The 26,146-nt window shown below is 41.3% G+C and overlaps 2 protein-coding genes and 1 pseudogene across 3 annotated transcripts; 2 read left to right on the top strand and 1 right to left on the bottom strand.

The window, feature by feature from the left end:
* Nucleotides 1-998: 998 nt before the first annotated feature.
* On the top strand, nt 999-3,985 carry LOC116887971 (E3 ubiquitin-protein ligase RLIM; the record flags this gene model as incomplete). Its single annotated transcript, XM_032889410.1, has 2 exons — nt 999-1,107; nt 2,311-3,985. Coding segments are annotated over 2 exons (1,668 nt in total), but the record flags the coding sequence as incomplete, so codon positions are not given.
* A 1,078-nt stretch (nt 3,986-5,063) lies between these two features.
* Nucleotides 5,064-8,897, top strand: LOC116888419 (annotated as a pseudogene). Its single transcript, XR_004386310.1, has one exon. The product of XR_004386310.1 is annotated as an uncharacterized LOC116888419 (transcript).
* A 13,439-nt stretch (nt 8,898-22,336) lies between these two features.
* Nucleotides 22,337-23,840, bottom strand: LOC116887970 (60S ribosomal protein L38-like). The gene is made up of 2 exons (XM_032889409.1): nt 23,775-23,840; nt 22,337-22,546 (listed from the first exon to the last, which is right to left on the bottom strand). The coding sequence occupies exons 1-2, from the start codon at nt 23,838-23,840 to the stop codon at nt 22,337-22,339; spliced, it is 276 nt and encodes a 91-aa protein (XP_032745300.1).
* Between the last annotated feature and the right edge of the window lie 2,306 nt (nt 23,841-26,146).

Raw genomic sequence — 26,146 nt, 5'->3', positions numbered from 1 at the left:
CTGCATTGTGGCCTATGCAGAAAGATCCAGAATACATAGCATGTGTTTTCTGAAAGTACAAGCTTTAATTCTGGGTCTTCTTTCTTTTTAGATAATACCCACTTGTTCATCAAGATGGAGAACCAGACTCCACGATAAAGAAGTGACCAGGTCTGCAGCTCATGTTTTTGTAGCTTGATGGACCACTTGATAGGGAAGAGGCTTACAGTTTGAAGGAACAATCTCAGTGAAGAAGATTATAGACTCTATGAGAGACAATAATTTGTTGGGCAACCCAGGTAAGCTATGTTGCTTTTATATACAAGTTGCTGGGTTTTTAAGAAAATTGTTTTATAACGTTTCTTTTAGTTAACTAAAATTTACGGTGAGATGTCAGATGGCATTTACTACTATTTATTATTGTCTGGATTTTATTCCCTTTTTATACAGAATAGTCTTTGGTCAGATATGCTTGTGGTTTTGGAGTTAAAGTTTTAGTGAAATGGATTAAATAAGAATCTGGTTTTGAACAGTTTATGCAGGCACAAAATAACTACTTGGCCTTTGGTTTTAGGGATAGACTCATCTTATTTTGTCATCTCATCCTTCTGAATATGTCCTGTCTGCAACCCTACAGAGTTAGTTGTGGGTAAACCAACCGCCAGAACTTGTCCTTAGTTATTCTTTTCACTGAGATACAATTCCTGATCTTTAGTTACACTAAGTCTGTTTCACTCAACCTGTAGACAGCCTCGGTCTAGTTCAAATGGAAGGTTTTAGCAAGGTGAAACATTTTGAGCTAATAGTACTAAACTTTAATTAGAATATCTTGAACCGTACCATTACTAGATGTATTTTGTGTGCTTTTTGTAAAACCTTAGTGTGAGTACTAAAGTCTGACATGGTGGTGGCTGTGCCTATAATCCCAGCTGCACAGGAGGCTGAGATGGTGGAGGTCCTTGAGTTTGAGGGCTTATCCGGATGGAAAAATAGAAACTGACTTTGCCGTCTATTTGTAATTTGGCAAAATTGTTCAACTTTCAGGCGAAAGTACTGAGGAAGAGTTGCTCAGAAGACTACAGCAAATTAAAGAGGGTCCACCACCACAGAGCTCTGATGAAAATAGAGGTACATTTTGTTTGGGGAGGTGGATAGAGGTTGGAAAGATAGGAAGTTTCCAATAGGGAATATCAACCAAAGATTATCCAGAAATTCCACAAATTAATCTGGTGCTAAGTACTCATAGAAAGAGAAGTGACATGTTCTTGATATTTGGGGAGTGCTGTGGCTGCCTCAGCTTTGGATTGTGTTAATTGGGCAACAGTGAAAAGACACCTATTTAAGTTGAGATTTTCCTCCTCTTGGTTTTCCACATCCATTAAAATGTTCTCCTACTCATTTCCTTATATATAAGCGTGGCTTTATCAGCAAAAGGAAATGCTGCTTCGTTGGCCTAGCACCTTTCATTAGTTGTTTGTTCCTCTTTGGGAGGGGCATTAGCAATGACTGGAGGCATGTTTGGTTGGCCCAGCTAATAAGAGTTTGCTGTTACAGGCAGGGAGCAAGTATGCTGGAGAATGGTACTTCTCTCTCTGCAGGAAATAAGCCTATAACCTAGGAGCTGTGATAAACGTTTAATGTGTGAACATACTGTTAGTTATGCTGTTACTCTAGGTTCAGACTGTTCATTTGATAATAGCCTTTAGTTTTATGAAAGTTGAAAATCTTGATAATTGACAAATATTCAAGTAAATATAAACTGCTAGCCTTGTTTATATTTTTGCTCGGGCTATAAACATTTTAAAACAACTTCATGGTTATCAAAGGCAGTTAAGCCCTAGATGAAGTAATAGAGACTGATGAAAATTTGGTAGAAAATCCCAGTGCTAGCTGTCCCTGACTAGTGATGTTGTAGTTGATTTTGTTTAGATGGTGGCTTGGAAAATCCATGTTGCCTTCCCACAGTCTCACAGCATCTTCTAGAGCAGTGGTTCTCAGCCTTCCCAATGATGACCCTTTAATACAGTTTCTCATGTTGTGTCCCCCAATCATGAAATTATTTCATTGCTACTTCGTAGCTGTAATTTGCTACTGTTATGAGTCATAATGTAAATCTGCAGATAATCTTAGGTGACCCCTATGAAAGGGTTGTTTGAGCAAAGGGGGTTGAGAATTGCTGAGTCTTAAGTGTCTTAGCTTTCTCTTTTCAATGTAAATTTGTAACATTTGTTCAGAATTGCAAAGTTCTTTAATGTTGTTTATGAGTGTTATGTTTCACGATTGTCCTAATTTTGTAGTTCCTTTCTCTCTCCCCCTCTTTGTTTTAAACAGCTGGAGAGTCTTCAGATGATGTGTCCAACAGTGATTCTATAATAGATTGGCTTAATTCTGTCAGACAAAGTGGAAATACAACAAGAAGTGGTCAGAGAGGAAACCAGTCCTGGAGGGCAGTGAGCCGGACTAATCCAAACAGCGGTGATTTCAGATTCAGTTTAGAGATAAATGTTAACCGTAATAATGGAAGCCAAACCTCAGAGAGTGAAAATGAACCATCCACTAGGCGTCTTAGTGTAGAAAGCATGGAAAGCAGCAGCCAAAGGCAAATGGAAAATCATGAATCAACATCTGCCAGACCATCTAGAGCAGAACGCAATGCAGCTGAAGCATTAGCAGAAGTGCCATTGACCAGGGGTCAGAGGAGGGCAAGAAGCCGGAGCCCAGAACATCGGAGAACCAGAGCAAGAGCTGAAAGAAGTAGGTCACCTCTGCATCCAACAATTGAAATTCCACGAAGAGCTCACCATAATATCTCACCTCAGACCTTGGAGCAGCCTTTGGAAAATGAGCCTGAAGGGAGTTCTAGAACACGGCACCACGTGACTCTGAGACAGCAGATATCTGGACCAGAGTTGTTAGGTAGAGGTCTTTTTGCAGCTTCTGGATCAAGAAATCCCTCTCAGGGGACAAGTTCTTCAGACACAGGTAGCAATAGTGAATCATCAGGATCCGGTCAAAGACCTCCAACCATAGTTCTTGATCTTCAAGTAAGAAGAGTTCGTCCAGGAGAATACCGCCAGAGAGATAGTATAGCTAGTAGAACTCGATCAAGATCTCAGACGCCAAACAACACAGTTACTTATGAAAGTGAACGTGGAGGTTTTAGACGTACCTTTTCCCGTTCTGAACGTGCCGGTGTGAGAACCTATGTCAGCACTATCAGGATTCCTATTCGTAGAATCTTAAATACTGGATTAAGTGAAACTACATCTGTGGCAATTCAAACCATGTTAAGGCAGATAATGACAGGTTTTGGTGAGCTAAGCTACTTTATGTACAGTGACAGTGATTCAGAGCCTAGTGCCTCAGTTTCCAGCCGAAATACAGAGAGAGCAGAATCACGGAATGGAAGAGGGAGCTCCGGTGCTGGTAACAGCTCTGCTTCCAGCTCAAGCCCTAGCCCTAGTTCAAATGGTGAAAGTTCAGAAAGTAGCTCAGATCTGTTCGAAGGCACTAGTGAAGGAGGCCCATCTGGCCCATCCAGGAGAGATGGTCGACATAGGGCTCCAGTTGCATTTGATGAAAGTGGCTCTCTGCCATTCCTTAGTCTGGCTCAGTTTTTTCTTTTAAATGAGGATGATGAAGACCAACCTAGAGGACTCACCAAAGAACAGATCGATAACTTGGCAATGAGAAGCTTTGGTGAAAACGACGCATTGAAAACATGTAGCGTTTGCATTACAGAATATACAGAAGGCAACAAACTCCGTAAACTACCTTGCTCCCATGAATACCACGTCCACTGCATCGACCGCTGGTTGTCAGAGAATTCCACCTGTCCCATCTGTCGCAGGGCTGTCTTATCTTCTGGGAACAGAGAGAGCGTTGTGTAATGAGGACAGAACTCTCAGCTGTGTAGCTGGAATAGTGATGGGCAAACAGAAATCACCTGCTTTATGTCCACTTTTTTTGAGTGGTGCTTAAAATATAAAGTCACAACCTGAATTGAGTCATTGCTGTCTTAGGGAATCCTCTCTTTTCTCTAGTTTCTCTTTCAGGATGGAAAGAATATTTTACAAGCAACATTTTAGGACTTAAACATTTGATTTCGGTACCAGTTGAATTGCTAACCTGTTCCTGATAATTTACCCATGTTCACTTGTCAGTTTTTCCTTCGTTGTCTTAAGGGCTGCCTTTGCAGTGGCTCCTTCCTGTATTCTATATCTCATTGATCTCTTTTGAAAGTTTCCCAGGCCATAAGAGAGGTGTGAAGAAAGTTCCCATTCAAGACTAAGTTCCATTATGTGTTTTGTAAGTGGTTAACTAAAACTATACCATTCCCATTATTGACACAAATTCATTCACATTCTGAATATTGTTTGTTCACCTTCCAGAGTAGGTGATGATGGACATATCAGTGTAAATAACACTAAACAGTTAGCATCTTCTAAGTGTATTAACTGTCCTAAGCCCATCACTGTGGCACACAATAGAGCAAACTTAGAGTTTAATTGAGATATTTATCTTGTGGAAATATTAAAAAGCCTATGCTTGTGTAAGTGAAAAAAACCACATCCATTTGTTTAAAACTGTAAAGCTATTTTGTAGAGGCTCAGTACTTTTCCAATGCACTGTTGTATTAATGCATTCAGAATTGTAAAGTACCATGCTTAGAAATGAGAACTGCTTTTTTGTGAGCCAGCATAGTAAAACAAACACACCAAACAAAGTACGAAGCTGCTTTTGTAAGGGTGTAGATGTTAAGAGCAGAACATATCTATATTTAGTGTTTTTGTGAACAGCTACTGTGACATGAGAAGGAAAGGACCATGCAGATCCAACTTGGATTTAGGCAGGAATCGATACATGAGGGTGAAGAAAACGGCCCTGAAGAATGGAACATTTTCATGAAGACTGTAAGTAATTCAGAACTGGATTCATACAGTGAGAGCCACAGCAGCTTGACCCACTGTTCTGCTTGACTAGATGAAGCAGAAGATCAGTACATTTGGCCGAGCTTTCTCTGATGTATGAGAAAACAAACCACTATTACTTAGTACAAGTTAAATTGATGTCTTTACAATCTGCTCCTCAAAAACAAAAAGTAGAGGAAAAAGACTTAAGCCAATTTTAAGTTGTAAGTGTATAGATGTCAAGGATTTCAGTTGGTACAGATGTGTGTGCTATTGGACAGGTCTCAGATTTGCTTGTTTGAGACCATCTAAGGTACCGGTACACACTTGGTTGCTATTTCACTGCTTTATCTAGCAGATCTAATGGGCCCCCTTTAAAGACCTATAGTGAATGAAGAGATTTTTATTTTGTATTGAAAGTGAGTCATGTCGGGTTGTTTGAAATTCCGATTTTAATTGTGTTGCCCATATTTGAAGATGAGATGACTGGCTCTTATCTATGAACACGCACTTTATTGTTGGTTTGTAGAAAGACTAGATTGTGCTAACCCCAGTATTCTGTTGTTTCGAGGCTGGCTGGGGTTGAGATTAGTCTGGCTGTGGAGCAGATATGTAAACGTTTGTCTGGGAAGGCTAACTACCCAGTGCAGTACTCTGGAAATGTTTTACACAGATCTGCTTTAGGAGTTACCTGCTTACTCTCACTGATATTGCCTTAGCTGTAAAGATTATTTCAAAGTACATTCTTTCATGTTTTCTTCTGGCTTTCAGTCCTACCTAAGTATTAAGGGAAATTAAATTGTAAATAGGTAGTTGTTTACAAAGGATATGTACTGCTCTTGCAAGGAAATAATGTCCAAACAAAGCTTCACTTATTTTTTTTAATAGAAGCATATTTCACTGTTTATGGCGCTTATGTAATACATTTTTTATCTTTTTAAAAGAATTGTCCATGTAAAAGTCAGGGTTCCTTTATATTTGTGAGCCTCCTTGTCACCTTTCTATGGTTTTCAGATCTGCAGGATAGTCCTGATTAAGACACAGCAAATGAATTTTTCTCTTGGAAAAATGTTCCATTTTAGGGGTGTTATTTTCTATAGCTCAGAAACAGCTGCAGCACATTCTAAACAAAGTGATGGACCGCAGGCACCTCCCTAACCTCCCCAAATGTATTATTCATTTCTGAAGGATTGAAGTCAGACATAACTCAAGCAGGATACTGGTTATAAATGGAGATGTTGAAGCTATTCAAAAACACTGGAAGTCAGTCTTTACATTTCTAGCTTTCAGTAGAATGCACATGTTTTACATGCATGTGGACCATTTCAGAAAGCACTCAGACATTGGGTGTCTGGATGAATGCAAGTGTTTTTAGTGGAGTTGCTCTTTTCCTTTGGAGCCCACGGCTGTTCTGTATTACTAGTTACAGCTGTTAAAGATAAGGGTGTTGGTGTCGGTGTCAGGTGTGCAATGAAGAACAGGGATCTTGTTTTCCTCACCCATGTCTAAACGCCTATTCTTGAGGGAACATTTTCTTGCAAAAGACTTTACAATTTTGTTTTTGTATCTTCGTACTTTTTCTTTATTACAGAAAGGTTCTGTGTTGAAGACCTATTTGAACTTTATGCAGTAATGTTGGGGGATTACATTGTTTAAAGCATAGGGGAAAGTACTAAAGCCTGATTTTCCATGAATATTTCAAAATGTTTTAATCCACTTAGACTAAAAGTTTGCAGTGCTTTGGTTTATTCCACACAGCTTACAATGTTGAGATTTCTTAGTGCTGAAAACAGAATTTGACAAGTTAAAAATGGCAGGCTGTTTGCAGTAACCCTGGAAAAAAAGAGCTATGGTGGGAATTTGGAACATTTTCTCTAAAAAGAAATTGCACCACCAAGTCCTCCATGTTAATATAGGTGGCTTTGGTTAGGAGATGGGGAGGCTCACATGCTAATGTTGGAACAGGTAATTGTCAGATTGATAACTAGTGGTTAGTGTCAGGAGATGCTCAGTTTTTAGGGACACAAAATTGCTAGAATTCATCCAAGCTAGGGAACTGGTTTGCTCTGTTACCTTAAGCAATATTTTGCTTTGTTTTGTTTTGTTTTGTTTTTTCTCCTGGGAAAACTTTGTTTCTGTGCCAAGTATTCTCTGCTTTCGTCAATGTCTTATAGTGATGAAGGGTTAGCATTTAGCACACTTTGTATTTAACCACCTTCTTCTATGACTGAGTCTCCAAATACCCATGTGATGAAGAGGTCTATGTTACAAAATGACTGTTAAAGGCCATTTCTGACAGTTTGCTAGAATACAGTGGCACCTTGTGGTTGACTTTTTTTTTAACAGATGGAGGATAATTTTTTTATCCTCCATGAAAGGAAATAATTTGTAATCTGCCTTAGCTGATTTGTTTAATGTTTTTCCTGACAGGCTTCTGTGACACATGTCTTACCAAAAATATGCAGTACCTGGAAGCCATTTTCACAGGGCACTTAGGTTCTTGGCTAATCTTCTAAGACTGTTCTGATTCTTGCTCTCTTGAAGTATTCTTTCTGTACCTTTGTAAGGAGGTAGAGAGGGCACATGTGAAGGTGTCTCTTTTTCCCCTTTAGTACAGTTCAGTATGTCTAATGCTCAGTAACAGTGTTGTAATTGAGTTAACTAGTAAATGGTTCTTTTAAAAGTCATTTTTAAGTGTACGTTGATGTATCATGCCTCATTTGGGAAGTTAAAGTGCAAGGTCTGAGGAAAGAGTATTTCTAAGTCCCAGTTTAAGCAAAAACAGCCGTGAGCTCAATCAATATCCACCCTTTAGATTTTTGTAACATTCTGAATTACCGTTATTGAGGTAAGGTCTTGCCGCGACTCCCAGCTGGCCTGGACCTCTGAACCAGGCTGGCTTCAAACTTGTGGCAGGCCTCGTGCCTCTGCCTCTTGAATGTTAGGAATGCAGGTACTTAGCACTCGATTCCTTTACCTTCACTGGATCATTTCTAAAATACTATCCAACACTCCAGGAAGTGAGTGGCCTCCTGTAAGTCATCATAGTTTGTATCTAAAAGCCTACAGCTTAGAATAGAACTACTACCGGGGATTTTTTTTTAAGTATCAGGTTTATGATTTTTTCATGTCCATGTAGATGTCTGGATTAAAATCTTAAAAAGGTTAACTCAAAATTACAGTGAGATATGGGACTTTTTGAATATTTTGAGAGGGTCTTGTTTTCTAGCCCAGGCTGGCCTGGAATTAGTGGTCCTCCTGATTAGGGGATTATTGATGTGTGTGTCCCCCCACCCAGCAAAGATGTGTTTACTGAAGTCCCACAGCTGCTGTCTAGTCATTTGGGAAAAGCAGCTAGAGATGCGCAGTGAAGGTGAACCCTGTCAGACCACTGTGCCTTGTTTCAAGGATTTTCTCAGTTCTCATTCTGAAGATTGTTTCCAGTTGCAAGTTACAGTCAAGCCAGCTACCCAGCCTTAACTCTGTTCAGTGCCCTGTTACTAACGTTTTTAATGGGTTGGTTTATACATGTTTAAACCGTCCAGCAGTTGGATTTTACCTCTTGATAGTTCCATTTGTCCCTGGTGCTGCTTTTAAAGGTATAGGGCCCTGTGAAGTGTCCAGTGGAGTAGGTACGCAGTTGGCCTGGTAATGGAAAAGCTGCTTTGGAATAGATGTTTACTTGGGTTCCTGTGCAAAACTGGGCAGCAATCCTGGAAAGCTCTGTAAAGCCTGTAAGGAAGGATTTGAAGAGGGCTGCCCTTAGGTCTTTGAACATGAAGCACTTGTGTGCATGCTGTCAAAAGACTGCAGTGATTGTCATCCCAGGCTTCCTGACCTCCAGGAAACACTTGGAAAGGCGACAGAGGAGCACCAAGGGAAGGGAATTTGCTTGGCTTGTTTTGTCTGTTTTCTCATTTCCTTACCATTTAAACCTGAACGAAACACCCTTCTCCGGTATCTGATCCAGCAAACTCTTGGTTGGGAAGCCCTGTGTTGAATTTCGAGAATGTACCACTTTGTACAGTGCTTAACCTGCTAAAACTTGAATTTGCAGAATAGAAGACCTTTTGGAGAGGTCAGTCATCAAATCTGTTTACATTTATTACTAGCTATCTTTTAGGAGAAGTTTTTCCTCTATGTATGATGTCATACTGCAGACTTAAAATATGGACTATCAATAAATGCATGAAGTAACTGATTTGTGCTTTTTTCATCCTTGGGTTTTGAAAGGTGAAACTGATTAAGGTTCTGTGTTTAACTGGAAGTCGCGGGCAATTTTTTAGACTCAAGGAGGATCACTGCAATCTTGATTCTGGTGGCTCTGGCTGGGTTTTCGTGAAATAGATGAAGATTTTGTTATTTGCTTCAGTTTTCTCTCTTTGTTGAATGGCTTAATCTTTTGATATACAAAAGGTGAAAGTATATGCTAAGAATCTGGAAAATTAGTAACATTTGAAGTAGGTGGGTCTTTGCTGTTTTCTGCCCTGACTACTTGCTTGACCTCCCTGGACAGAATGGGTGAGTGTGTGCTTGTGTTCCATCTTGTCTCTGAAATGTGTAAGTCTTTCATTGAGTTGACTCTTTTTAGGCACATTATCACACAGTGATAGGTGGTAGAACTTTACACACCTTAAGCTGGCAGTGTTTAAATTCCTGTGGTCCCTGCAGAGGTCTCTATTGATATTCAGACTCGGTTCCTCAGTACAGTCTTGGTGAAGTCTACCCTTTGTGTCTTCAACTTTTTAGAAGTTGGGTGTTGAGCCCAGGGCCTCAATTTATGCTAGGCAAACGCTCTAGTGCTGAGCTTGACTCCTCAGACTTCTTAATGTTGAGGCTGTTCCCTAGTCTGGCCTTGGATTTATAATTCTTACAGCCTCAGCCTCTAAGTAAGTAGCTTTAATTACAGACCTGCATCACTTCAAACTCATCGTCCCTACATTTTTTTTTTAATGAGGCTATTTAGTTCTGATACAGGTGGGTCGCAGAAAGGTGTGTCTGCATAAATATGGTCCAGTTTTTTAAATAGTGGCACCATTTGCATCATGCCCACTAAAAACTTTTACCAGGCAATATAGTCACCCACTCACCTACTCTAGATGTGCCACAGTCATGGCCATCCAGTGAGAAGTTCAGCAATGTTTCTGAACTGGAAATTCAGACATCCTTGTTCATCCCATGTCCTTCAGTGCTCCATCCACTCAAGTATGTGAGCTCCGTTTATATGTTTGAAATGGAAATAATTATGGCTTATAGATGGATTTCAGGGTTTGCCAGCATCATCTGTCTACACAACCACCGGAAAAGCCTGCTTCCCTGTGCAAGAGACTGTTCATCTTGGTACTTTAAAAATGTTAAATGAGACATAATCTTCAAGTCTTCCCCTCAGCCATTTGCTTAGTCCAAACTGCTGTCAATTATTTGGAATGGTTTGTTTTATTTCGTTTTAGAATGGCCACACCTTAAGTGGTAAAATATCCATTGAGATAAAGGTCATCATTGGAAACATAGGATTGACCAGAAAGGAAAAGTGAACTAGCTGAATAGGATTTGCTCTTATTGGAGCTCAAAAGTGTTCTAAGCAATTTTAAACAAAAATCCTCTGAGCAAATAACATTCTTCAAAGGCGTGGCAGCTCCACTACTAACTTTAAAGGGCATTACATTTTCTGATTCCAGTAACCTGGCTGGCATACTAAAAAGGTGGCTCAAACCTCTAGTTATTTCACATTTCAAGTCAAGCCGTAACTGAGGCCTATAGTGCCTGCCTGCACAATACCCTGGATTCAATTCCCTGAACCTCCAAATTTTGCCCAGACTTTATAGAATAAAATATGGGAAAGGTTTTACTTCAGACTTTTGGAAAATTCCTGCCCTGGAACTGATTCCAAAACACATTTAACCTACTGAATGGATGCTTATTTAATTTAGTTGGTCTATCTTAAAGGGTGTATTTGTAATGTCCAAAAGTGATTTAATACATTGATACCTATATTCTTTAATTCTTACACATAGATTTATCCTTTTAAAAATCTCATTGACTATTGGTCAAACAATGCCTTACCTCGGACTGGAGAGATGCCTCAGCCCGGTTAACAGCACTGACTGCTCTTCCAAGGTCCTGAGTTCAATTCCTTAAGCACATGGTGGCTCACAACCATCTGTAATGGGATCTGATGCCTGTTCTGGTGTGTCTGAAGACAGCTCAGTGAACTCACATACAATAAACACCTTCAAAAAAATCATACCTCACAATCAGACTAGCTTAGGACTTGAAGAAATTCTAAAAACCAAATGAGGTCATAAAGAAGCCGGACTAAGAGTACAGAGAACTTCAGAATGAAAGATGTGAATGGAAATACTCGGTCATGTCCTGTAGCCCTGGGAAAATTAGCTAAAGTCTCAACTTACCCATAGAATGCAGGATGGTCATACTCCTACCTCACTGAGGATTAATTTACAGAGTACTTAATATAAAGCTTGCCATCACTCGAAAAGGCTTACATTTGTAATGGGCTGTTAGCAAAATCTGCTGTGCGTTCTAATGTTAATTGTATTCAGGGCATGAATGAACCCCCCAAACCTGGCCTTCCATAGTTTAATATTCTAAACAGAATTATTAGCTTCGGAGACCCCCAATTCCATAGCCAGAATACACAAAACAGACCAATGACTGGGAGATTTAATCTTAAAAATATTTTATTATTCTTTGAAGCCTGTTTTGTTTCTAATGAAGACACAGAAAGGGTATGGACAATTGGGACCAGAAGTGCAGGTGAACTAGAAGGTAGAGGAAGGGGTGTGTGCAGAAAATATATAAAATTTAAATCTTTTCAAAAAATTAAAATGTAGTCTATAATCTTTCCCAGATTTATCAAGCCCTGCTCAAGGTATCTGGACTTTTCACCAATTTTCAAACTTCATAATGCTGATGCTCAGGGCTTTTGAAAACTTTATTTTACATGTATGTGTGTATCAGAGTGTATGTTCATTCACCATGTGTGTGTAGGACTCCTCAGAGGTCAGAAAAGAGTGTCAGATCCCCTGAAACTGAAGTTACAGACGGCTGTGAGCTACCATATAGGGGTGGTAACCGAGTCCAGGTCCTCTGAAAGAGTAACCAGTGCTCTTAAGCACTGAGCCATCTCTCCAGCCCCAATAGGCATCATTTTTAATTTGGACACCAAAACTGTTGACTTAAAGTGCCTAGCGAAGCTTCTCAAACTACCAATCACCCTTTTGGTCTTGTATTTTAGTGTTTATTGGATGTCATCAGTTGTCTAGCTATCACATTATCTAATTCTCAGAGCAACTTTTCAATGTGTATGTCTTTTCCTAATGGTGAGTATTAAGCATTTCCCCACATTTCAAAGAGAGCCAACAAGTACTGGAGAGGAATTTACCTGTAGAACCTGTTCCCAAAGAGGCAGGCTCACTAAGGTTTTGGAGACAGTGCCATGGAGGCAAATTTGAGCAGCTAGAAGTTCAGATGGAGGCAACTGCTTGGGGCTGGAGTTCTAAAACGATTCCTGCCCTATTTTTTTTTCCTGTGTAGACAAATACAGTGGCACATTTACTCTTTTGTCATTTCTTTTCCTAAATATGTTTTGGTAAGGCTGCATGCCACAGCCGTCAAAGCAGGGGCCAGCCAGTTCTTCCAGCCTCAGCCTCGGGACACCACTACAGTAAAATGTCCCACAGGAGCTGTCCAAAATGGCGGCTCTGCTTAAAATGGCCGCACCACAATAGCTCTTCACCCCTCAGCCATCACAGGGGCTACAGGAACTGTTCACAGTGGCACATGGCCTTTCCTCCTTCAGTTTATTGCCAGCATGAGAAGCTGTCCACAGTGGCAGCACCTTTTTCCTGCCTCAGTCTACAGCCTCAGTGAAACACTACTGCAGGAACTGCCCCAGAGTCTGTCCACAGTGGCAGCACCTCCCCTTCAACCACCCCAGCAGCCACACAGAGATGGTGCCTCAGCAAAGCCTGCTGCAGCTGGAAAGGACTTCCCACACTGCATGGGGGCTGATGCAGAAAAAGAGGGTTTAAAAATCACCAATCCCTGAGCGTCCCACAAAACCTACCAATCCCTGAGCTGCCCAAGCTCAGGACTGAAGTCCCACCAATCTCTCACTCTGGAACTATCGCCCTGAAAGCTCACCCCCCCTCAGAAATCCTATAAGTAGTGCCCCTTTTTGTCCAATTCCCCACTGTCATTCATTCCTCCACATCCTGGGCCCTCCAAAAATCTCTCTTGAAACTTTCTGCCTGGAGTGACTCTCGTTGGAAGGAACCAAAATAAAAGAAGCAATGAAGAGAAGAAGCAAAGAGGAGAGGAGCTAAGGGTCAACTGGGGGTACCCTTCCTGGGAACTGCCACACCTATGTTGAGGAGGTTTCCTCTCAGAGCGTGCACTCTGCCCCATACTTAGGATTGCCTTTCCATTGGGACACTGTCCCACCTCAGAGCTTTGTTCCTGAGATTCCATGTCCCAGGATACCCTTCCCTCCAAGCAGAAACACTCTCTCTAAGAAAATGTGTCCTATTCAGGCTGCAACACCAAGCAAATCTAATTCTTTGCAGAATTTGCCAGAGGCCTTGCCAGCACAAAGGAGGCACACTAGGCAAAGGGCAAAAACAATGGAAGAAATAGAAACTAGTTTAAAGGGATCTGATCAATTCTGGCTTGAGTCCTGGAATCCTGCCTAGGGATGAAGAAACAATAGGCTGGGGAGTGAAGCTGACGCAGGTGAAGTTTTCTGACTGCTACACCACAACATGGAGTTGTTTATTATATTTTCACAGGGAGAGCCAGTAGCTTTGTCTCCATAGCAGAGCAGTCTCAGGCTGTAAACATCTTGAAGGAGGACCCTGCAGTTGTTAGTCTTTGCACACACTGATTAGTCATTGTAGCAAACACTCATACTAGGACTACCAGGGAGCTTTCTGCTCTGTCTCTTGAGCCTGGTTAATGACTTTGCCCATTCATCATGGGCCAATTGGTCTCAAGTAATTTGCCAGTCCATGCTAAATGTCAAAATGCACATTCATTCAAGCTTTTGATGAGCCTGAATTTGCTCTGGAGACTTGCATTGTAGAGGAAAAACAGCCTCCATATGTACACACAAGTACCCACAAAATAATACTAATAATATAATTTTTTTAAAAAAATAATTAGAAACTTATTGATTAGGAAAACCCACTCCAACTGCAGCACAATATGTATATAACCAATCAACAGTGCTGGTTTATTGTTCCCTCAGAAACAGGCACTCCTACCAATTTCCACAGAAACCTCTTTATTCCTTCCTAAACTGTAAAAACTATACAAATAATATTCTGTATAAAATAGCTACAGTTAGACATTTCTGCCATTCTTAGAAAAAGCAGGCATGGATTCACAAGTGTTTTGACTTTATAGTTAGCTAGGAAGTGATAATACATCCATTTAAGTATTTGTTCTGGGGGGCACCAGGAAAAAGTAGACAACAGAAGAATAAAGGCTATCTACCAGATCAGACTTTGACCATGATGAAAACAAGTGTTTCCCAGCACCAAATCTCTCCAATGTTATTGCTGAAAGTTCGTGAAGTGTTATCAGTCCTGTGAAGAAGGAGCCTTTGGAAATTAAGTTTTTAGAAAAAGCTAATTCATTTGCCTTTCCTTGTTTTTTGTATGTGAATATACTGTAAAACTTGTGACCTTTTTGAAGTGCCTAGAATCTGATTCTATGATGGAGGAGTGATGATGTCTTGGTGTGGGTGATTCCACCTCTCTGCATGTAATTCTGACTGCTTAGCAAGAAGCCAGAGGAACACATCACCACACTTTTCTTTTTACTTTTTTTCCCAGAGCTGAGGACCGAACCCAGGGCCTTGTGCTTGCTAGGCAAGCGCTCTACCACTGAGCTAAATCCTCAACCCCACACTTTTCTTTTTAAGGGAAAGGTTATTCTAGATCATCCAGATTTTCTTCTCTCTCCACTCTCTCCTCCCTCTCCTCCACCCTGTCTCTCCCTCTCTTCAAAATCTTAGGTGTAGTCTATCCAAACCAAAGGCCCAAATGGAGAAAAATTATTTTGCCTTGGCCGCGACCTCTCTTTTGTGTTGTGTGGGAAGGAATGTTCATATCAATAATTTTATTTAACTTTTAATTTAATCTATTTTTAGAATTCCATACATGATCATTGCATTTATACCAGTTCCTTCCCTGCCTCTTTTCCTTAACTTCTTCTGCTTTAGCACAACACAGAACACACACACACACACACACACACACACACACACACACACACCTGCGAAGGGTTTCATTGCTGTGAAGAGATACCTATGCAAAAGGCAAATTTATTGGGGCTGGATTACAGGTTCAGAGGTTCAGTCCATCATCATCATGGTGGGAGCATGGCACCATCTAAGCAGACATGGAGCTGGAGGGCCGAAATCTAAATCTTGTTCTGAAGAGCAGCAGGGAAGACTTGCTTCCAGGCAGTTAGGAGGAGGATCTTAAAGCCCACCCAGAAAATGACACACTTCCTTCAACAAGGCCAATCTCTTAATAGTGTCACTCCCTGGGCCAAACATATTCAAAGTAACACACGCACACTGTAATACATATAATAATACAATAAAACAAATATATGTACTACAATATAGTACATATGTAAATATTTAATCCCAATTAGGATTTATATACCACCTTCTCACTTCCCAGACAAAGACACAATATCTTTATGTTATTTGTAAGTCTTTTATGGCTCTTGAAGCTAGACAGATATCTACTCTCTAAGATATTTAGTATACTTCCCTTTCAATAACCTGAGTTATGACATCTACTCCTCTTTGTCAATTAGCCAGCTCATGGCCATATTTTCATGGTTACCTACCTCATAGTGTCATCTCCCCTCTCCACCTTCTTCTCTCCCGCTTGTAGTCCTCTTCAGTCCCTAAGCCCAGTAACCAAAACCCCACCTACCCCTCTTCTGTTCAGCTATAGGCTGTGGGCATCTTAATTCAACCAGTAGTTTTTAAATTAAGGGCAAGGCCATATATAGCATCATTTGTTATATGTGAGGATTCTTGTTGACCTTAGGGGGCAACCAATGCCTTTGCAGCTAGGATTTAGCATTGCAATACATAGCAAAAGACCAAACCTCAGCGATGTATACATAAATACAATCTACTGAGTCCATTTAATGTTGTTCATATGTATGTGTTTAGGTAAAGACAATTTGGGATTGGATAACTTTACAGAATTGGGGGTCCTTAGGAAAGACAAGCTCTCTCTCTCTCTCTCTCAGGGTCATTATTGTCTAGCTCTTCATCCATAGAGGTGGGGCCTTGCGAGATTCCCTTGTCCATGTCACGGGCGTTATCCTTGTGCAGGTCTTGTTTAGTTGATCATATTGTTTCAAGCTCATAGGTACAGTTTTCCTATTATGTATAAAAGGTGCTATCGTCTCTATATAATAACAGGTATCCTGGTCCTCACACTCTTACAATCTTTATGGACCTTCTTCCATGTTGTTCCCCCAGAATTAAGTGTAGGGATTGTGCTATAGCTCTGTCAACTGGAGTTGGGCACTATACACTCAGTTCTTCCCTTAACTTTTGTCAGTTGTGGCCGACTTTAATTGTCTCTGAAAGGAAAACGCTTATTTGATGATGAGTGGTAGCTACACTTAACTGTAGTTTTAACACAACTAGAAATTTTATTACTTTAAGAAAGCAAAGTCAGCCGCCCTCACCGAGAGCTCAAAAGCAGCTCCCCACGAGCAACTTGAACCGTGGGACCACAGGTAAGACAAACTTTTCTGCTCCAAGCAACCTGCCTGGTGGACTCAGGACAATCAGAGGCAAAGATTCCCAACCTCCGCTGATCCCGGCCCGCAGCTCCTGCTCTCAAACCCCTTAGGGAAGAGCCTCACCGCCCGGACAGGTGGGCACTCCCTGGCTGCAGGGCCAAATGGGAGACCACCAACACTGCCCACCCACCCCCATCCCTGGCCCAAAGGAAGCTGCCTCGGCCTCTGGGAACGGAAGACCGGGGCACTTTCGTGGCAACAGATCCCCATGGTCAGACACCGCCTGGACCTGAAGGGGTTTCGGTCAACAGTTCTCTGCACCCAAATCCTGTGGGAGGAAAGCTAAACCTTCAGAGGGCAACCGCCTGGGAAGCCAGAAGAGACTACATTCTGCCCCAAATTTCTGACTCCAGAAAACACCCTAATGCCATCCCCGGGACCCCAGGGGCTCCCGGAAAAGCTGGCATGAGCCTTCCTGGTTGCTGCCCTCACCGAGAGCTCAAGCAGCCCCCCAGAGCAACAGGCTGCGAAACCACCAGGTAAGACCAACTTTTCTGTTCAAGCGACCTGCAGAGTAGACTCAGGACACAGGCCACAGGACAGCTGAAGACCAATGAAAGGAAAGACTACCACGCCGAAAGCAGAACCTCTGCTCCATAACTGGCTGAAGAAAACAGGCAAACAGGTCTGCAGCACTCCTGACACACAGGCCTATAGGACGGGCTAGCCACTGTCAGAAATAGCAGAACAAAATAACACCAGAGACAACCTGATGGTGAGGGGCAAGCACAGGAACCCAAGCAATAGAAACCAAGACTTCATGGCATCATCAGGGCAATTCTCACCAAAGCAAACACTGAATATCCAAACACACCAGAAAAAGCGGATCTAGATTTAAAATCACATTTGATCTTGATGCTGGAGGACTTCAAAAACATGAGGAAGACTCCCCTTAGAAAGCATGAGAAAACATAAATAAACAAGTAGAAAGCCTATAGAGAGGAATCACAAAAATCTCTGAAAGAATTCCGGAAAACACAATCAAACAAGGTGAAGGAATTAAAAAATGGAAATAGAAGCAATAAAGAAATAAGAAACACAGGAAACAACCCTGGATTATAGAAAAACCAAAAGAAAGAGACAAGGACCATAGATACAAGATCACCAACAGAATACAAGAGGTAGAAGAGAAAATCTCAGGAGCAGAAGATTCCATAGAAATCATTGACACAACTGTCGACACAACATTGCAAAACGGAAAAAGCTACTGGCCCAAAACATACAGGAAATCCAGGACACAACAAGAAGATCAAACCTAAGGATAATAGGTATAGAAGAGAGCAAAGACTCCCAGCTATATCTTCACAGAGAAATTGGCAGCATGTGGGCAGTGAACTCCTTGTAAGGAAATTCTGTAAGTGCTGAAAACATGTTCTACTCCATTGAATTCTTTCCCAAAAGCTATAGTTTTAAAAACATGTCTTGGCAATTAAACTACCATTAATACCTTGTAATTTTTCTAAGTGGAGATAGGACTTTTTACTGTTCATGGATACTAATTTTTCATTCACTGTTCATTATGTAGATGGCTTTGTGTCATAACATCACTTTTTAAAACAAATGTTGTCTACTTTATATTTTTATAGTTGAGGTATGTTCTCCTCTAGTAATTGACTCGCCTAGTGATGAAAACCTGGAAGGTTCCTAGCGAGCCATTCTTAGTTCATGATGGAATCTGGAAACACTGATTCTCGTATCAGTGAACGAATCAACAGCAACAAAGGAGTAAATAAAGTCCTTGGCAAGAGGGAAGGTCAGGAAAGTGAAAGTGAAAGCATTCTCCTTCTTTTGTACACTTTTTAACTGGACTGCTACTAGAAGGTGTCATTCGCAATTGGGTGAGTCATCCTGCATCTATTAAGACTCCCTACTGAGGTGATTACAATTTGTGACAAGTTGGTATTAAGCAATAATTGCACCATTAGGGATCGCTTGCCCTTCTGGTCATTGTTGTGGTTCTCAGCTTTTACAGCTGGGTAGGGGTAATTGCTTTTATCCCTTGGCAGCTTACACAGCACCTTCAACTATTATGAGCATTAGATCCTGGGAGAAGGCTTCTGGTGTGGCTGGGCTGTCCTGAGGACCAGGACACACTTAATATGAATTAGAAGTTTTTTATTGAGCCACATAGAGACAGCTAGGGACACTCCTCTTTGACTACAAGTCCAAAGAGGGGCCCCAAGCTGAGAAAACGAGGCTAAAACACTTCAAGTTTGTTATATTCCATTGCACTAGTTCTGATGGCTCTGCTTAAGCATGACAAGGTTATGAACTTTAATAAGCACCAGTTGTGTCACCATGGTGTTTTCTGTTTGGGGAGCAGAAGCATTGTGGTTACAGAAACAGAACAATGCAGGTTAGCAGAAGTCCCTGTAAGGCTCTGCAGTACCTGATGGCAGAGTTCAATTATAGCTCAAGGCTGGGTCAGCAATTATTGAATAAATTTTTCTCACTTCAGTTCCACTTTCTACAAGTCCTGTATCTGAATTGTTTGATATTGCCAGCAATAGGATCTTTTATTTTATTTTATTTTTTACAGTCCAGTCGTTATCCTCTTCCGGGTCCACCCTCCGACACTTCCTCATTCCATTCCTCCTCCAAGAGGATGTCCCCACCCCACCCTACCAGACCTCCCTCCTCCCTGGCGTCTCAAGACTCTCAAGGTGTTTCTTCTTTCACTGAGGCCAGACCAGGCAATCCTCTGCTGTATATGTGTTGGAGGCTTCATATCAGCTGGTCTATGCTGCCTGGTTGGTAGCTCAGTGTCTGAGAGATCCCTGGGGACCTGGTTAATTGAGACTGCTGGTCTTCCTATAGGGTCGCCCTCCTCCTCAACTAATTCAAGCCTTTTCCTAATTCAACCACAGTGGTCCCCAACTTCAATACATTGGTTGGGTACAAGTATTAGCATCTGTCTCAGTCAGCTGCTTGTTGGGCCTCTTGGAGGCATACCGTATGGTCTGTAAGCACACCATAGCATCAGTAATAGTGTCAGGCCTTGGAGCCTCCCCTTGTGCTGGATCCCAATTTGGGCCTGTCACTTAGCTCAGGCTCTAAGATTAAAAATTGATAAATGGGACTGTCTTAGTTAGGGTCTTATTGCTGTGAACAGACACCATGATCAATGCAAGTTTTATATAGGACAACATTTAATTGGGGCTGGCTTACAGGTTCAGAGGTTCAGGCCATTGTCAAGTGGGATGTGTGACCAAGCATATGCAAACCATCACATGGAACTCATGAAACTGAAAAGCTTCTGTAAGGCAAAGAACATAGTCATTAGGACAAATCGACAACCTACAGATTGGGAAAAAAGTCTTCACTAACCCCACATCCAATAGAGGACTAATATCCAAAATATATAAAGAACTCAAGAAGTTAACCTCCAAAAAACCAAACAACCCAATCAAAAAATGGGGTATAGAACTAAACCGAGAATTCACAACAGAGGAGTCTTGAATGACCTAGTCACCAGAGAAATGCAAAGCAAAATGACCCTGAGAGTCCATCTTATACCAAGATCAAAACTCAGGTGACAACAGATGCTGGCAAGAACGTGGAGAAAGGGTAACACTCCTTTATTGCTGGTGGGATTGCAAACTGGTCAACCACTCTGGAAATCAATCTTGAGATTCCTCAGAAAATTAGAAATAGATATACCTGAAGACCCAGTTATACCACTCTTGGGAATATACCCCGAAGATGCCCCACCATGCCACAGGGGCACAGGCTCCACTAAGTTCATTGTGGCCTTATTTGTGATAGCCAGAACCTGGAAACAACCCAGATGTCTCACAATGGAAGAATGGATACAGCCAATGTCATTCATTTACACAATGGGATACTAATTAGCTATTAAGAATGAGAACACCATGAGTTTTGCAGGCACTAGATGGAACTAGAAAATATCATCCTGAGTGAGGTAACTCAGACCCAAAAGGACATGCATGACATGTATTTACATTGATTTACATTGACTACTTTCTGGGTTTTTCTTTCTTCCACCATTCTTCATCCTTTTCTCACTCTTCCAATGCCCTACCACTAGATAGGAGTGGAAAAAAAGGATAGAAAGGAAAGGGAGCAATGTTATCATTATGCTACTTCCTGCTTAATAGGGGTGTCAAGTTTCTTGCGGGCAAGTTTGATCTTCACTGTCAGGATATCTAATTTCTTCTTTCTTCTCTGTGCATGACTACTTAACAAAGAGTGACCAACAGCAACCAACTATTATTTTAATTTTTTAAATCTTAGTTTTAATGATGGTTCTTAAATGTTTTAACCCTCTTTCTAGCCCACCACCCACCAAAGGTAATGGAAAAGAAAGGACATGGGAGAAATGGACCTGTTTAGAAAGGGATCTATGTTGTCAGGGAAATCAACAGGACTGATTCAGTTCAACAGCAGCTCGATCTGCTTACAAACACTTTGTGGATATACCCACATGATCTAGCAGATTTGGTAGAGGCAGATAGCAAGCCTAAATGAGCCTTAGCATGACAGCGTCAGCAGGAAGGACAATAGAACAGCTTAGAGAATTTGTCAGCTGTGCCTCTCTCAGCAAAGTGAGGACAAGAGACCAGCAAGCATGGCACAGCTAGCTCTATAAGCAAAGCTAGCTCAGCCTCGGTCACTGTCTGTCGAGTCCTATTTATACTCTCCAAACATCTTGTGTCCTCCACGGATCTTTCCTCAGCACATGTCTTGGCTCAGGACTAGTGTCTATCTCTGCTGATATCAGCCTGAGTCTGCACAAGTGGCAAGAAGCCACAGCACACCACCAGAAGTTTGGTTTTTTTTTTTTTTTTTTCTTTGTTTTGTTTTTTTTTTTTTTCTTTTTGGTGTATTTCTCTCTATGGAGTCCTGACAAATGGAGCTCGACTACACAATATTAGGTGGACCGATATATGTGTGTCGTTATTGAAGAATCCTTCATCACGTCCTTTCACGTGCTTGTTTTAGCAAAATGTCCTTTTATTGTGTCTGCTGCATCAAAATGTTTCTTCACATGTCTACCCCAGGAGTCTGCTTTAACCTTCCACCTGTGTCCATTTTAGGAAAACACACCTTCACATGTTTGTCCCACCAGCACCATCCTGAACACAACTGACTTCCAAAGAACCCTAAGTTTCCACATCAACCAACAACCAACCACCCAGGACCTTGCCTCTCAGGGGTCCTAGCAATTATCTACCCTCTGAAAAGTTTCCAGAATTCTAAATGTCACACAATTGCAGAAACTATCTGCTGCTGGCAGAATCACACCCCTGCTCAAGCACGAGGCAAATCATAGCCACTGCTGTGGGCAATTCAAAGCACATTCTACACCTGGGACTAAAATGAAAATATATTCTTATAATATTTTTGTGTCTTTTTAAAGAAACAAAATGCCAAAATTGTTACTACAGGTGTAATTTCACTTGTATGTGCATATATGTGTGTGTGAGTATGTATACACATACACTACAGTATACATTACATATGTGTTTGTAAATAAATATAAAATTATGTTCCTGTATATTCTTTTGGTTTTTTTTTTTTTTTTACTTTTCAGGGTTTTTAATAGTCACATGCAGAAGTTTGGTTCATTTCAGCTCCTTCACTGCCAAACCTGGGGGCAGGGACTGCTTCAGCTTCTCTGCCTTCTCTTTGTCTGTGATAACCAGGGTGTAAAGGTACCTGCTACAGCGGACCTTGAACTTCACATTATCCATGTTCTTCTTGATCTTGACAGATTTGGCATCCTTCCGCTGGGCTGTGAGTAGAAAGTCCTTGATTTCCTCAATTTTTCTTTTCTTTTTTTAAAAGATTTATTTATTTATTATATATAAGTACACTGTAGCTGTCTTCAGATACACCAGAAGAGGGCATCAGATCTTGCTTTTTTACAGATGGTTGTGAGCTACCATGTGGTTCTTGGGAATTGAACGCTGCTAACCTCTGGAAGAGCAGTGGTGCTCTAACCACTGACCTCTCTCCAGCCCATTCCTCCAATTTCTTGAGGCATGTGGCGATCGGGCTCTCAAGGCCAGCACAGGGCCAGTCCGAAGAGAAAGGAAAAAAAGTTTTATAAAAAGGTTCAGAGCTAGGGGAATCCAAAGGATAATATGAAGCATTTGCATTTGCCTTTCTGGCTTGTATTAATTACTTTTACATTGCTGTGGAAATGCCATGACCAAGGCTACTTAAAGAAGAAAGTTTATTTTGGGGTTGCAAAGTGTTACTGTGCATAATAGTGGGGACATTAGGTGGCAGATGTGGTGGCTGGAGTGCCAAGCTTCAAGCTGAACATTCACATCTGGATCCACAAGTAGAAAGTAGAAAGCACATTGTAAATGGTGCAAGCTTTTGAAACATCAAAACCTACCTCTGGGGACATTCTTCCTCTTGCTGAGCCAAACCTAAGCCTCCCTGAACAACCACTACCTAAAGGTCAAGTAATCAAACACCCAAGAATATTGGTGACATTTCAAGTACTTAATTAAGAGTTGGCTTAGAGTTTCAGAGAGTTAGTCCATGGTGTACATCATGGCAGACTGGCAGGCATGATGCTAGAGCGGTAGCTGTGAGTTTACATCCTGATCCATGAGTACAAGGCAGAGAGAGAGTGAGACTGGGCCTGATGTGGGCTTTTGACACCACAAAGTCATGCCACACCTCCTTCAACATGTCACAGCTCCTAGTCATTCTTAACAGTCCACCAACTGGAAACCAAGCCTCCAAATATATAAGCCTATGGGGGCCATTTTAATTTAAACCACCATATTTCATTCCCTGGCCTCCACAGTCTTACAGCCATAGCACAATTCAAAATGCATTTACTCCACCTCCAAAAGTTCACATAGTCTTTCATAGTCTCAATACTGTTTAAAAGTCTAAAGTCTCTGCTGAGACTCAAGGCAATCTCTTTAATTGTAATCTTTTGTAAAATCCAAAAGCAAATTATATACTTCCAACATACAATGGCATAGAATATGCATTACAATTCCAAAAGGGTGAAAAGGAGCATAGTGAGGAAAATACTGAACCAAAGCAAACCACCAGGACAAACTCCAGCTGTTGTCCAGTCCAGCTGTTATCTATGTCCATTCGCGAAGGGCTTAGATGACTCTTCAGTTCTCCCATTCCTTCCTGCCTTGTGGATTAGAACACACTTCTCTTTCTTGAACTGATTCCATTCCATATTGTAGCTGTCCTCAGGAGACATCAGGCAGATATGGCACGTCCAATACCTTGGGGTCACAAATGCTGAAGGCACTTCACTTTAACAGCTTCATTGGACAGCCTTTGTAGGCCTCTATGCATGGTCTCCCCTGCCACACATCTGGCTTCAGATGCTGTCCTAAACCACAAAAGAAGAATCCAGAACCCCTTTATTCCCTGTATCATTCTAAGGACTCTAAAGCCAGAACCATGGCTGATGCTACCAAGTTCCATTGTCTGTTCAGAATGGAGCCTGGACTTCCCTCCTTGAATTACATGATTCCAACAGATAATTCCTAGGCCTTTTATTTTCCAAGGTGCAGTATTAACTGGGATGAGCTTTTTTATCTTGATGGACTTTTATTCAACACCTCCTCATCTCTTTTAGCACAAATTTGCTCAACATTACATTCTGAGTGTTCCTCAATATGTGAATTGTGATTTTTCTCTTCCCTTTCAATGCCGCCTGTTTGTTTGATATAATTAGTGTTTATATGCTGGGAGTGAGTTTCTTTTTCTAATTCTGTGTGTACATTGTCTTGTGTGCTTCTTGTATCTATATGGGTATATCTATTTCCTATGCTTAATTTGGGGAACGATTTTCCTCTATATGATCTTGTTGGACTATACTGCCTATTCTTGACATGGATTCTCCTCATTCTACATATAATTTGAAGATTTGGTCTTTCATGGATATCCCTCAGTTCCTTTTTGTGCTTTTAAAAAACTGTCATATTTTTTGATTGAATGGTTCATTTCCTCTACTTTATGTTCATGTTCTGATACCGTATCTTCAGCATGATTCATTCCACATTTAAGAACATCCCTGAATTGTGTAGTTGGACTCTACCTGTAGTTTCTCAACTTCATATTCTTTTCAGCCTGATTCCTCCTCAATATTTCTACTTTTTGTCTAAATCCAGGTTTCAATAAAAACATCAAAGAGGACTAACTAGAGCTGAAAAGAACGAATTAAAAAATCCACTCCTTACTAGGTGCACCACTCGGAAGAGCAGGCCCTACACTGTACTGGGCAGCACAGTAGAACTGGCTCTAGTGAGGTGGACACAGGACAACCAGCCCCAAGGGTTCTGGGGAAGCTGGACCTGTCCCTCCCCTGGGCAAAGCAAGAGAGCTGGTTCTGGTGGCATGGAGATGCAGGAGCTGGTGAGCTAACCAGAACAGCTTCTACCCAGGCCCTGTGTGTTGGCCTACTCCAACATCCCTGTTATTTATGAACTGCTGGAGCATGAAGGTGCTGGGGTTGTCCAACAGATCCAAAGCTGCAGGATCTCCATGGCACAGGTCAACAACAGGATATCTGAGAGGACTTCCTGTGAGGAGCCAGTATTGATAGTGTAGCAAAAGCCTGAGGTGTTGTACCATACCAATGAGTCATTGCAGTGAACCTTTGCAAGTAAAGAAGTGTGGGCAAAGGGGTATATAGTATGTGACACATTACAGCTTTCATGACAAAGTTTTGTTTGTTTTTTATTTTGTTTTAGGGGGGAGGATGCAAGGGTGGATGTTAAACATGAAGGGACTGGAACATGAATGGCTTTGGAGGTGTGATGTGAAATTTACAGAGAATCAAATAAAAAAAAAAAAAAAAGCTGGGGGTGGTGGGAAACATACTTTAATCCCAGCATTTGGGAGGCTGGAGACAGGTAGATATCTGTGTTCCAGGCTGTCTGTTTTGAAGATTGCTTGCAACACCATAGAACAATAATGTTTCAACAGCAGACCCTGGGCTCCCAGGGATGGCTCACTGTCAAGTGTGAGGTTCAAGACGATTAGGGACTACAGGAAAACTGTCTCAAAAACAAACCAGAGCAATCAGGACAAAGGAAGGATCTTACAGTGGAGGTTAATCAAACGGAAGAAATCTCAGAACTCAAGTTAAGAGTGGAATGTCTTAGGTGAAAAACAGCAAGAAATATGAAAAAAAGAACCAAGGATAGACATAGAAAATATGAAAAATAATAATGAAAAGAGCGAAGCTTTCCAGTTATATAGGATAGATGAGGATGAGTTGATTCCCAGGTCAATGGCAGACAGCTTTCTGAAGATCAAGAAAAGCCAGACTTTCCAAACTAAAGAGAACAAGTAAAGTATACAAATGCAAGAGAAAGTCCCAGATGCCAGGAAAGCAAGAGGCTCCCAGAACCCAACAGGGATGAAGTTAGCTGAAA

Source organism: Rattus rattus, chromosome X, assembly GCF_011064425.1.
Source record: "Rattus rattus isolate New Zealand chromosome X, Rrattus_CSIRO_v1, whole genome shotgun sequence".
Classification (NCBI taxonomy): domain Eukaryota; kingdom Metazoa; phylum Chordata; class Mammalia; order Rodentia; family Muridae; genus Rattus; species Rattus rattus.
The sequence above is the reverse complement of the archived record's forward strand: the minus strand, read 5'-3'. Positions and strand labels throughout refer to the sequence as shown.